Here is a 12,198-nt window from a genome sequence, read left to right as displayed (position 1 = left end):
TTATGTAGGTTCTGGGGAATGCAATAATGTTATTGGTTCTGTGTCAAGTACTTTACCCACTGAACCATTCCTTTGGCCCTGTAATCCCTGCTCCCAATACCAGCATCCTTGGAGGGTGAAGCAGTTATTGACAAAAGATACTTCTGTCTTTATTACATTCTTATTTATTATTATATTCGTGAAAATAACATGTGTTTAGAGGTTTTATTGTTTTGCTCTTGACTTTGATGTAAATAGTTATTAATGTTTTAATTGTAGTCTTGCTTGATTGTAATCTTGAACATGGGCGGTGCTGTGAGTGCTGGTGAGGACAACGATGAGCTCATGGACAATCTGAAGGAAGCCCAGTACATCCGGACGGACTTAGTAGAGCAGGCTTTCCGAGCTATCGATCGAGCAGATTATTACCTTGAAGAATTTAAAGAAAATGCGTACAAAGACTTGGCATGGAAGCATGGAAACATTCATCTCTCAGCCCCTTGCATCTACTCAGAGGTGATGGAGGCTCTGGATCTGCAGCCTGGGCTCTCATTTCTCAATTTGGGCAGTGGTACTGGCTACCTCAGCTCCATGGTGGGCCTCATTCTAGGTGAGTGTGGATACGGAGCTTGAGTCCTCTCTGCGTTAGAACAATGTCTATCGTTTGAGATAGAAAATGTAGTGGGTTGGTTGCATCCCCTGGTGAAGACCATGAACCTCCTATCAGTTGCCTGAAGCTTAGCTACAGGTGGTGGATGATTGATGAGTTGTAAGTGGGGGATTTCCATTTCTTTGTCTCCTCTTACCTGTGCTGCTGCATTCTGCTATGAATGATGGAAAACAGCAAAAGTGTATAAATCTTGACTTTATGTGATTTCTTAATTTAATTTAATCATTCTTTTGCTCTTTTTTCCACTGTCATTAAAATCCTTTGGTAGTTGAAGTTCATTGTAGCTGTTTCTGTTTTGTTGTTTGCTACTAAAGGAGTAATAAGTTTATGTATTTTTAAGGCATTTTCAGAGATGGAAGGGATTTCTTAGGTTATCATGTTTGGAGTCATTTAGGCTGTATTCTCTACAAGTTGTAGAATGTATGTATGAATATGGCCATTTCTGATATTATTATCAGGATTACCAACCAAAGAGCTATTGAATTCCTGCCTTGTGTAAAATGTATATTGGGGCAAAGATTTTAGATGTTGCTTGTTTTTCTTCTCAATTGAAATGATTTTTAATCTTAATTTGTCTTTGATTGAGACGTGGTTTCCATGCTTTAAGAAAAGTACACAGGCCCAGATTATTTATCATTCCTCTGACTTGCTTGATTTTACCTGAAAAGTTTTACCTTGACTAAGGTAGTGGTTTTTGTTGGGGGGAATAGATAATAAAGCCACCTAGATTAGAAATGCTAATGAAAAGATCCTGGGAACTTAGGAGATGCTGTACAACCATGAACACTTGAGTTTAAATCCCCAGAACACATAAAAAGCCAAGTGCAACAGTGTGTGCCTGTAATCTCAGTGCTGCAAAACAGAGATAGGCTCTAGGGGCTTCTTGGCCAGCCAGTTAAGCTGAGTGGGAATCTGTCTCAAACAGTAACTTTGGGAGTGGAGATACCTAATGTTGATCTCTGTGCTATGGATACTCGTATGTGTGTGCGTGCACACACACACACACACACGCACACACACACAGAGTGAGCCGTAATGCCTGTGAAGAGAGTAAGTCTGGAGACACTGCCACTCGATACCGCCAGTAGTGATAATGAAGGTGCTGTGAGATATAGAGAAAGCCTAATATAAGTTTTATTTGTAAATATAGATTTTTTCTTAAATTTTTCAGAAAAATTTCTTTTTCTCTTGCTTTTTTTTCAATTTGCAATTTTTAAAAAATTGTTCTTTTGATGTTTGAAAAGTCCAGGCATCAAAACAAATACTGTGTTAATGAATAGAAAGACTCCCTGAGTGATTTAGAGCCACAAATGTGCTGAGACCTTAAAACCTCATGAATTTCTGTAATTATACATTACATAATTATCTGTGTTGTAATTAGTAAAGTACAGAAAAACAAATGAACAAGGGTTCTTTTCCTATTCTAAGAGCTTTGTTATTCTCAATATTTTCAGGTCCTTTTGGTGTGAACCATGGGGTGGAGCTTCATTCAGATGTGACTGAGTATGCCAAGCAGAAACTGAATGTCTTCATCAGAACAAGTGATAGTTTTGACAAGTATGGTCAGATGCAACCCATTGGTTCAACTAAGGGCATTAATGATAGATAGAAAAAGCCTGTTTAATATGCATTGATCAATAAACAAAGTATGATGAGATGATCCCCGGTTATATGTGTATCTACCCTAGTTACTGTACTATTTTAATATTCTCTAGTCTTAAGGGCTTTATGGTTTTTATTTTATTTTATTTCTTTGTTTTTTGAGAAAAAGTACCCTCACATAGCCCTGGCTATCTTGGAACTCACTATGTAGACCAGGCTGGCCTTAAATTTATATAAACCCACCTGCCTCTGTCTCTTGAGTTCTGGGATTAAAGGCATGCACCACCACACCTGGGCAGCTTTTTGTTTGTTTGTTTTTTTATTTTTTGAGACATGGTTTTTCTGTTTTACAGCTCTGACTACACTGGAAATCAGACCAGGCTGGCTTCGGATTTACAGAAATCCTCCTGCCTCTGCCTCCCAAGTGCTGGAATTAAAGGTGTGGGCCACCATTTTCCAGCCAGCTTTGTGTTTTATAACTTATGACACTTACATTAACTTTTCATCAGTATAGTAAGAGAAGAGAACAAAAACTTTATTCAGTTTTCATATTCCAGTATAGAAAACTTTTATCACCTAATGGTTTCTACAATAGAATAGTTACGTTTGTCTTTGAACAGTTTATGTAAGTAGCTCTTGGTGTTTAAAACATGCACTAAACTTCTTAAAGAATGGGAGTTTCAGAGAATAAAAAGTGCTTTTTTTTTTTTTGCTGGTAGTTGTGGACAGAGGCAAGCAGATCTTTGTGAGTTTGAGCAAGTTGGTCTACATGTCAGTTTCTAGGCTAGACAGTAGAGAGTGCCTGTCCAAAAAGAGAAAGTGCTCTTTAAAACTTCCTGTTGGGATTGGCAGAATGGCTCAGGGTAGGTAAAGGAACTTGCTGCCCAGAGTGATGATTTGAATTTGATCTCTGGGAACCACCTGGTGAAAGGAGAACTGACTTCTACAAGTTGTCCTCTGAAGTTTTCATGCATGCATGCGGTACATGCATGCACACACACACACTGAAATAATCAAAATCTGCTTGTCATGCAACTGAATGTGGTGTTGCACATTGTAAAAACAGTGAAAACTGATGGCTGCTGTTGCTTTATATTTAGATCATGTTGGAACATTCACTTTCATTTTATTTTGTTTGTAATTTCTAAGGATCTATTTATATAGTAATACAGCTTCTAGCTCCTGGATCCAGAAAGTGTTTCCTTGTCTGTGATTTTATAATTAAAACATAACCTATGGTAAGCACAAGTTTGTTTTATGCACTTGTTGCAATGACACATATAGTTACAGAAAACTTCTTTCTTCGCAGATTTGACTTCTGTGAACCTTTGTTTGTAACTGGCAATTGCCTAGAGATTGCTCCAGATTGTTGTCAGTATGATCGTGTGTGTTGTGGAGCAGGTGTGCAGAAAGAACACGAAGAGTACATGAAGAATCTTCTTTTTTTTAAAAATATTTATTTATTTATTATGTATACAATATTCTGTCTGTGTGTATGCTTGCAGGCCAGAAGAGGGCACTAGACCTCGTTACAGATGGTTGTGAGCCACCATGTGGTTGCTGGGAATTGAACTCAGGACCTTTGGAAGAGCAGGCAATGCTCTTAACCTCTGAACCATCTCTCCAGCCCCCATGAAGAATCTTCTTAAAGTTGGAGGGATCCTTGTCATGCCCTTGGAAGAGAAGGTCAGGTTCTCTACACAGCTGATGTTGTGTATACTCTCCTTCACAGTCAGTTTATCTGTACTACTTTTGCAATAGCTTCTGCCGTTTTATTAACCGAGGGCAGGATGGATATGCCTAGGTCTTCCAAACCCTAGGTGCTATGTCTGTACCTTCCCTTACCTCCTTTTTCTCTTAGATTTGTTCTTTTTGTTCTTTTTTCCTTCTCACCACTAATTTTCTTCCTTCCCTCCTCTTCTTCCTTCTCTTCATCTTCATCCTAGCTCCCTTTGTTGTTTTTGTTGTCTTATAATGGTCTACTTGCTCAATACTTGATGGAAAGTATTTTACACATTTTTTCCTTTTCCAAAATTTTCTTGTATAGATTGTCTTGTAACTTACAATGCTTTACTTAAAAGAGGTCATGAATGTAATTTTAAGTCATCTAAATTTGAATCTATATCATTTTGGTATTTAAAAGTTGCATTTGGTTGATGCATGTCTTAGGTGTGTGTGTTTATGTATGGGTATTCACAAGTGTGTGGCCACGTATATCTTCCAGTGTGCAGGTATGTATGTCATGTGCATGTGGAGGCCAGAGAATTGACATCTGGTATTTTCTTTGATTGCTTTCCACCTTATGTATGGAGGCAGGATTTCTCACTTGAAACCAGAGTTTACCAGTTTGCCTAATCTAGCTAGCCAGCTTGCTCTGTGGATTCCTTGTCTCCACCTTCCGGCTGTTGGGATTACAGGTGAATCACACCATCTGCCTTAATGTTTAATTGAGTGCTGAGGGTTGGAACTCTGGTTCTCCTGTTTGCATGTCAAACACTTTACCAACTGAGCTATTTTCCTAGCTCAGTTTTCCTTCTTATTTTTTAATCTTTTGGTTTTCTTATTCATATTTTCTTTACAACTGATTTATTCAGGAGAGTAGGTTATTGGTCTCGTAGTGTTTTCCTACACTCTGGACTTTTCAGTCCATAGATGCATGTTCTTCTGTCCTTTGTATTTTCTACCTATTGGTAATTATATCTAGAGGCTTGGTAGAGTTTACCTTTGTCATATTTTGATGGAGGAGAACAAAAGAATATAATCCATGTATTAAAAATAGACATTTGCTCTCAGTATACAAAGGATTCTTTCTGAGATCACTTTCTTCCACTCATGATGACAAAATATGGAGATGCCTCAGATCCTTTTATAAAATCATGTCATGTGATAGTGGCATATGGACTACACACATCCTCCTGTGTGCTTCAGAATTCCTCTAGATTACTTGTAATGTCTGATAGAGTATCAGTTGTAACATGGAGGGCCAGTCTGCTTGTTTGTTGGGGTTTTTGTCTTGCCCAGTACCCCACAACTGTTTAGCCCCAAAGAAAATCACACATAGGTCTCCATAAATTATAAGCTGATTGGCCCATTAGCTCTAACCTCTTACTGGCTTACTCTCACATCTTGATTAACCCATTTTTCTGATCTATGTTAGCCATGTGGCTCAATACCTTTTTACAGTGGGGCAGATTACATCCTGCTGCTTCGGTGGTCTAGGCAGGAGTGGAAGGAATCAATTTCCTCCTTCCCAGAATTCTCCTGTTCTCATTACATCATTTCTTCTCCCTGTCTGGTTTTCCCGCCTGTATTTCCTGCCTGGCCAATCAACGTTTACTTATAACATGATTGACAGAATACAGACAATTCTCCCACACCAATCAGTACTATATAAATAGTTATTGTGTTGCCGGAATAATGACAAGCAGAAAGTCAGTACATGTTCAGAAGTAGACAATTATTTCTGAATATTTTTAGTATATAATTGCTTGTATGTTAAAAACCTTGGATCTCGAGGATAAGTTCTACTTAAGTATGTAGGTACAAGCAGCTTCTCTGTTTACTCATCCTTGTAAAATGATAGTAGCCTGATCCATTGTTTCATTGAGAACTATAGAATAATACATTTAAATTCCTTCATTTTTTTCTGTATTTAGGTGCTGGTTAACTTTGATAAAGAGAAAACTGCTTATTACTGATTTGGTCCCCCTGAAGTATACATTATGTAAGACATATAGGATAAATTTTGGTTCTTAATGTTTGCTTATTAATTTTCTAAGTAATTTGCCCTTTTTTTTTATCAAAGGGAGGTGACTAATAAGGCTTTGTTTGTCTTTTAGTATTACTAATTTTGATTGAGATCATTTTAGCTCTAGTTAATTTGAAAAGGATGGGCATCCTCATACTATCTCCATCTGTTCATCTAGATTATGAAATACAGGCTTATAGTTTTATTTAAGGTCTTACATGTCATTTATGTACTATGCTTAAATGTTTGATGTTCATTCTAGCTAGAAACTATCCTTTAAAAAGAAAGTTTCTGGGTAGTTGGATGGTGGTGGTGCATGCCTTTTATCAGGTGGAACTCTGAGTTGGAGGCCAGCCTGGTCTACAGAGCGAGTTCCAGGATAGCCGGGGCAATACAAAAAAACAAAAACAAAAACAAAAACCCTCTTCTTAAACAAACAAACAAAACAAAAAAAGATTCTAGGTGATGAAGAGATGGCCCAACGGTTAAGAACATACTGTTCTTTTTTTATTTGATTTTTTATTGTAAATAATATGTATATATTTACAATATATTGTAAGAAAAACATATATACAATATATATTGGTTTTTTATTCTTTTTTTTTTCCGCCTCCTTCCAGCCTCCCACTCCTCCCCCCTCCCAGAACATACTGTTCTTACAAAGGAACTGAGCTCATGAAGATCTGTAACTCCAGTTTTAGGGATTCTGATGTTCTGTACTGGACTCTGAGAGCACTGGCACTCATGCACAGACCTTTGCACACACACATACACGTTTTTTTAATCTTCAAAATTTTCTGAAAGAATGTTTCTGCTGTTATCCCTGAATATGATTAATCTTTAGATATTTTTTCTATATATTGTGCTGCTTAATCCTTTTAAAGAGTCTTAATTGTGGATGATTTTCTGAGTTAGATGTTTTTAGAAAAGATAAGCATATAAACTTATAAGTTCTATGACTTACTTGGCTACTTACAGACTGTCCTAGTCATGTTAAACAAATGCGACTTTGTTGTTAAATTGGATTCTTAGGTACTAATTGTATAATATAAAGTGTTTTAATGATCTACATTGCTGTGTATCCGATAACATATCCCACTGCACCTCTGAAGTGCAGTTAGTGAGAGTAAGGACAATTGCTTAGATATCCAAAATGACACATTTATGTTGAATAAAGTCACATCAACATGGTGGTAGTGTCTGGCCTCTCCTGCTCCCTTCCTGTTACAGGTGCAGATGGCTTGCACCTTAGATGTTTTGTGCCTCAGATGCCATTGTAGCTATATTCCTGAAAGCAGCACACTGAAAGCAGAGTTTGTACATTTATAATCACACAGAAACTATATTAATTATTACACTCTTTGGCCAGTAGCTTAGGTGTATTCCTAGCTAGCTCTTACATCTTAAATTAACCCATTCCTATTCATCTATATATTACCACGAGGCTGTAGCCTACCCGAAAGGTTCTTGCGTCTGTCTCCTATATGGTGTCTCCTTGACTCTGCCTACTGTCTTTCTATATCTCTGTTTGGATATCCTGCCTGGCTTTACTCTGCTAAGCCATTGGTCAAAACAGCTTTATTCATTATCCAGTAAAAGCAACACATACACATAAGGACATCCCATATCAGCACAGAATTCAGGGTTTTTTATGGTTGAAATATTGTGGCTATTGTGCATCTTTGATTATTTTTACTGAGGACAGACCCTTCCCAACTTATCCCCAATCACTCTTTTGAAGAACCCTAGAAAATTGTTTGGTAAGAATTTTTCTTCCTTATCTCATTCTCTTCTAGCCCTTTAACTTGCTTATCATTTGTATTTCTTGTAAACAGAAGGTAGGTTAAGGAGTTTGAGTATGTTCATGCTAAGCATTGCATAATAATATATTGCTGTTAGTTGTAATTCACATCACATTAGGTGTTATATAGACAGGCTATTTCATATTTAGATTTCATATATTGAAACGATTATACTTAAATGTAAGTTGTCTAGTAGCCAAATCCTTTGGATATTCTTGTTTTGTCTTTGAGATAGTTGACCAAGATAACACGCACAGGCCCCTCTGCTTGGGAAACAAAAAAGATTCTGGCTGTTTCCTTCGCCCCTCTGGTCCAACCCTGCCGTTCGGAGTCAGGACAACCCAGACTTGTTCAGCTACGTGAGTATAAGCATCTACCTGTCTTTTATGTCTGGTTAAAATCAGAATAGAAAAAAAGTACAAAAAAAATCCCTTTGATATTAAAGAGTGTTAACCTCCCTTATTTCAGCCCACAAATTATACAAGATACTTTAGGCATTTAAAAAGTCTCTCTATTTAACCCATCTTAGATGATTTTAGTCTTCTTTTAAATCTATACAATGTTGTTACTGATCATGCATTTGAAAGTAGCAGATTCACAGAAGAGCTAATTTTGCCATGTGGGAAGCTCAGGCAGTTTGCTTTGCCTGCTGGGAATGTGTAGTGGCACCTGCACACAGTTTTCTCTTTCTCACAGTACCTGTCTCATGCTGCTGTAAGCAATATGGATGAGGAGCCTGTTCTACTGTGCGACTAGGAAATTTGGGGTAGCCTCATATGCTCTAAACCTTTGTGTTTTTATTTCTAAGATGTAGACTCAGCATGGAGCTTAAATAGGGTGATATTCATCCTGATGTTTTATATTTTAAACAGTTCTCACAGAAATAGGATTTCAAAGTTTTGAAGATCTAGGATTTCCAAGTGAAGACTATTCATCATGCTTTCTGATCACTTAAAACATTTAGAAAATGTGTGTGTGTGTGTGTGTGTGTGTGTGTGTGTGTGTGTGTATGCAAGAAAGAGAGGGAGAAAAATATAATAGAAATGTGAATTATTATAGATTGAAAACAAATACATTTTGGTGAATTTTTTACAAAACATTTCAATTTGTAATAGTCATTTAACAAATTGTCCTACTTTGTGTGTCATATGAAATTCAGTTTACAATTAACAGTGAAACATACCAAGGAGTTTATAAAGACTAGGGAAGGCATGTACAAGATGTTGTTATGTTGTGCTTGATTTTGAGGGTGAGAAGGAATTCCCTTAAGAGAGGAGGAGTAAAAAGAGAACCAGGAAAACCAAGGCAATAGAGACATACACTCTGTGGTGTTGTCGTGGGATGTGTTGGAAAAACTTGACTTATGTGTAGTTTGGGTTTTAGTTCATTGTATGGCTGTGGAGAGCCTCAGATGTTATTGAAGATGCTGCAATGCCATCATTTGGAGGGTGAATTTGTCAGACTGGTGCTCTGAAATTTTATTCTTTCAACAAATGTGGCCTATGATCTTCTGGCATAGTGGCTGGATTTGGTGGAAGACAAGGACTCATGAGAGCATTTGGAAGACTTTGAAGATCTGGTTAGAAATGAGTGTTTCTGTATGAGGACTTGTCAAGCCTGGATATGTGTTGCCTTCTCAAATGCTCACTGTGAATGTTTAGTGATAAACATTCATGTGATTTGGTTAGCATTAACCAAAGCTGGGTAGGGTATTTGCAGTTTCTGTCTTCCCAGATTTTCCTAGATCACTGATTTTTATGAGACCAAGGAAGTAAGAGAAACCGTATAGCAAAGCCAGCCCACAATGATGCTGAACAACTTGGACATGCACTGCCTGGAGCATCCTCCTAAGTGGCCTGTATTCAGGTTGGAGGCAGACATCAGGCAGGAAGTTGGGGTTTTCCCCATCAGGCAAGAGACAAAGATTGAGACTACACTAGCCTCAGCAGGAAGGGTTTAGGGATACATGACCTTTCTGAGGAGCAACAGGAGAGCCCAAGGTATTGATATTATTGTCTATGCTAAGTGTGGGGTAGGATTGTCTTGACTGGGACGAAATTTCAGCTTAGGGAAATGGTCTGTATTACTTAAAGTCATAGAATAGATATAAAACCAAGGATCATACTGAGAGAGAAGTGGAGTGGATACTGGAGCCTTTGGGGGTATCATAAGGCCCAAGGAAGAGAAATCATAGAGAAGGGATATGAACTGAACCAGCTATTCCTGGTAGTCCTTAGAGAAAGCTCAGTAGGCCAGAGTTGGTGCTTGGGAGCCCAGTAGCCAGTGAGGGACTGTTTTTAGCATCTCAGGGAAACAGCTGAATTGCAGAGGTTCTAGAACTAGTCTTTCTTGAATTGAGTTAGTGAGAGCAGGATATACCACAGGTCATTTGTTGAACTACATTGGGGGATGCGGGAAAGATACTGCAGAACCATCCCAAAGAGAGAGAGCACAGCCCCATGTTCTCAGGGACAGAGGAAAAGAGAGAAAGGTTGGTACCTCTGAAAGAGGGAGGAGGTATTGTTTGCTGTTAGAACCTGGTCTGCAGACTTGCATTTCTGCAGGGCAGAGGATACTGGTGGTCTTTAGGCAGGGTTTATGATTTAGATAGCAAATGCTGCAGATAACACGAGAGTCCTCTCTATAGGGTGGCATCTTGTTTGGAGAAGGTTATGTGCACTGGAGGGAAAAAGGGTTTTAGATTTTCTGTTTAATGTATTTAAACCCTTGGTCTCTAATTCCTTTTACTTTGAGAAAAACCCTTATTACTGCTATGTGTTTATTGTTAGCTTAAAGTTGTGTTTGGTTTCCATTTTTTTTCCCTTTGGTGTGATTTGGAAATTTTGTTTTTCCTTAAAATGGTTTTAGATTTTCATTTGTCTACTTTAGCAGAAAAATAATATATAAATTACTATGAAACTATTAAAATAGATAAAAGGATGTTCGAAATATAGATTACTGTATTGTTGAGTAGATGTTATCATGTCATTGAGCAGAGTAAATTGAGTTATAAACTAGTCTGCAAGAACAAACCCTAAGGTTCCAAATTCTGCTGTTGACTGATGTATGGCTAGACAGTATTTCTTTCCTTTTCAGAGTTAAGAATTAGTATATGTGGATATGTCCTTGAGAAACACGCATGGTGCAGAGTAGACCACTAGTTCCTATTTTGTTAGAATTAGTATATGTGGATATGTCTAAGAAACACACATGCAGAGTAGACCACTAGTTCCTATTTTGTTAGAATGTTCCCCTTCTTTGAAGTTCTTCCAGCAAGTTAGGTGTGGGGTTGACCTTGCCCATGCCCATAGGCTCTACCCCTGTCCACAGCACCACTGGCTGTGCGCAGCCTGCAGGACCTGGCCAGACTTGCTATCTGTGGCAGCATCAAGAGGGCTATGCGCCAGGAAGCCACCAGAGGAGGTGGACTGAAGAGCACACCTATGTTTAAAAGAAGGCGACTTCGTCGTGGGCGAATGGAGACCATTGTCTTTTTGGACAAAGAAGTCTTTGCCAGTCGAATTTCCAAACCCTCTGATGACACCAGCTGTGAGGATGCAGAGGAGGATCGGCGGGAAGTGGCAGAGAGGACCTTACGGGAGGCCAAGACTGAGCCACCAGTAAACTTCCTTCGCCAGAGGGTATTGCGCCTCCCATTGCCCGACCCCCTGAAGTACTACCTGCTGTATTACAGGGAAAAGTGAGCTTGTGGGAGAGTGGGACCAGGATACCCAGAACAAACCGCTGGCCAAGTACACGTGTCTTTTCCCTTCATTGGTTCCTGACTATCCTCTAAAACTTTCATGCAATGGTGTGATTTATTTAAGCACAATCCAACAAGAAACTTCATTGAATTATTTTCCTCAGTGGCGGGGGTGGGGTGGGGTGTGCATCTTGTTGGTTTTGCTGTAATTTGAACTCACTGGGACCTGCATGATATCTGCTCCTCATGCAGGCAAACTTATACATTGAGGCTGGAACTGAATTGTATTGGATCCTGTGTGAAGCAAGGGGCATGTTTGGAAAGGTGTGAGGGCATCTTTGGGTGTGACATACCACTATTCAGCTTGAATTTATGTCGTGATTCTATTGCTGGCACTGAGTTCATCTGACTTTTGTTGTTTTCTAGGTTGGGAAATGTTGGAAAGCCTCTCTTATTTTAATCAAATCTTATGTGAAATATCAACTTGAAATTTTTAAAAGGAAAAGAAAATGAGATGCAGGAGGAAGAGGAATAAAATATAAAACTGCCAGACGTCTTTCTGAAATTTCCAAAGGCTTCTAAGTAGTTGACCCTCTCTCCCTCATGCCCTCTGTTACTTGATAGGAACCACCATCAAGTAATCTCTTACAGGATAGTCTAAAAAGAAAACAAGTTTTTCTTACTTAAAAAAAAT

General features: G+C 38.5%; 1 protein-coding gene across 3 annotated transcripts; it reads left to right on the top strand.

Moving 5' to 3' along the window:
• Positions 1-282: 282 nt before the first annotated feature.
• Positions 283-11,505, top strand: LOC121445446 (protein-L-isoaspartate O-methyltransferase domain-containing protein 2-like). 3 transcript variants are annotated; one of them, XM_041647597.1, is made up of 6 exons: positions 283-589; positions 2,104-2,206; positions 3,561-3,677; positions 3,883-3,935; positions 8,116-8,160; positions 11,132-11,505. In XM_041647597.1, exons 1-6 carry the CDS (start codon positions 283-285, stop codon positions 11,503-11,505), a joined length of 999 nt encoding a protein of 332 aa, XP_041503531.1. The 3 variants fall into 3 exon arrangements, with proteins under 3 accessions (XP_041503531.1, XP_041503530.1, XP_041503532.1); XM_041647596.1 differs by having other exon boundaries at positions 3,883-3,937; positions 8,037-8,160; XM_041647598.1 differs by having other exon boundaries at positions 3,883-3,937; positions 8,033-8,160; positions 11,132-11,252.
• Positions 11,506-12,198: the final 693 nt, after the last annotated feature.

The sequence above is a fragment of the Microtus oregoni genome, unplaced genomic scaffold (assembly GCF_018167655.1).
Source record: "Microtus oregoni isolate MIOR12 unplaced genomic scaffold, Mior012 000192F_ref0000130, whole genome shotgun sequence".
In the NCBI taxonomy this organism is placed as follows: domain Eukaryota; kingdom Metazoa; phylum Chordata; class Mammalia; order Rodentia; family Cricetidae; genus Microtus; species Microtus oregoni.
Note: the sequence above shows the minus strand (reverse complement) of the source record. Positions and strands in the feature narration are given on the sequence as shown.

Coding starts and splice junctions, on each gene's coding strand:
- LOC121445446 (XM_041647596.1), top strand. CDS start 283: ATGGGCGGTGCTGTGAGTGCTGGTGAGGACAACGATGAGCTCATGGAC. Junction 3,678..3,882: donor CAGAAAGAACACGAAGAGTA/CATGAAGAATCT, acceptor CTCTCCAGCCCC/CATGAAGAATCTTCTTAAAG. Junction 8,161..11,131: donor ACCCAGACTTGTTCAGCTAC/GTGAGTATAAGC, acceptor CCCTGTCCACAG/CACCACTGGCTGTGCGCAGC.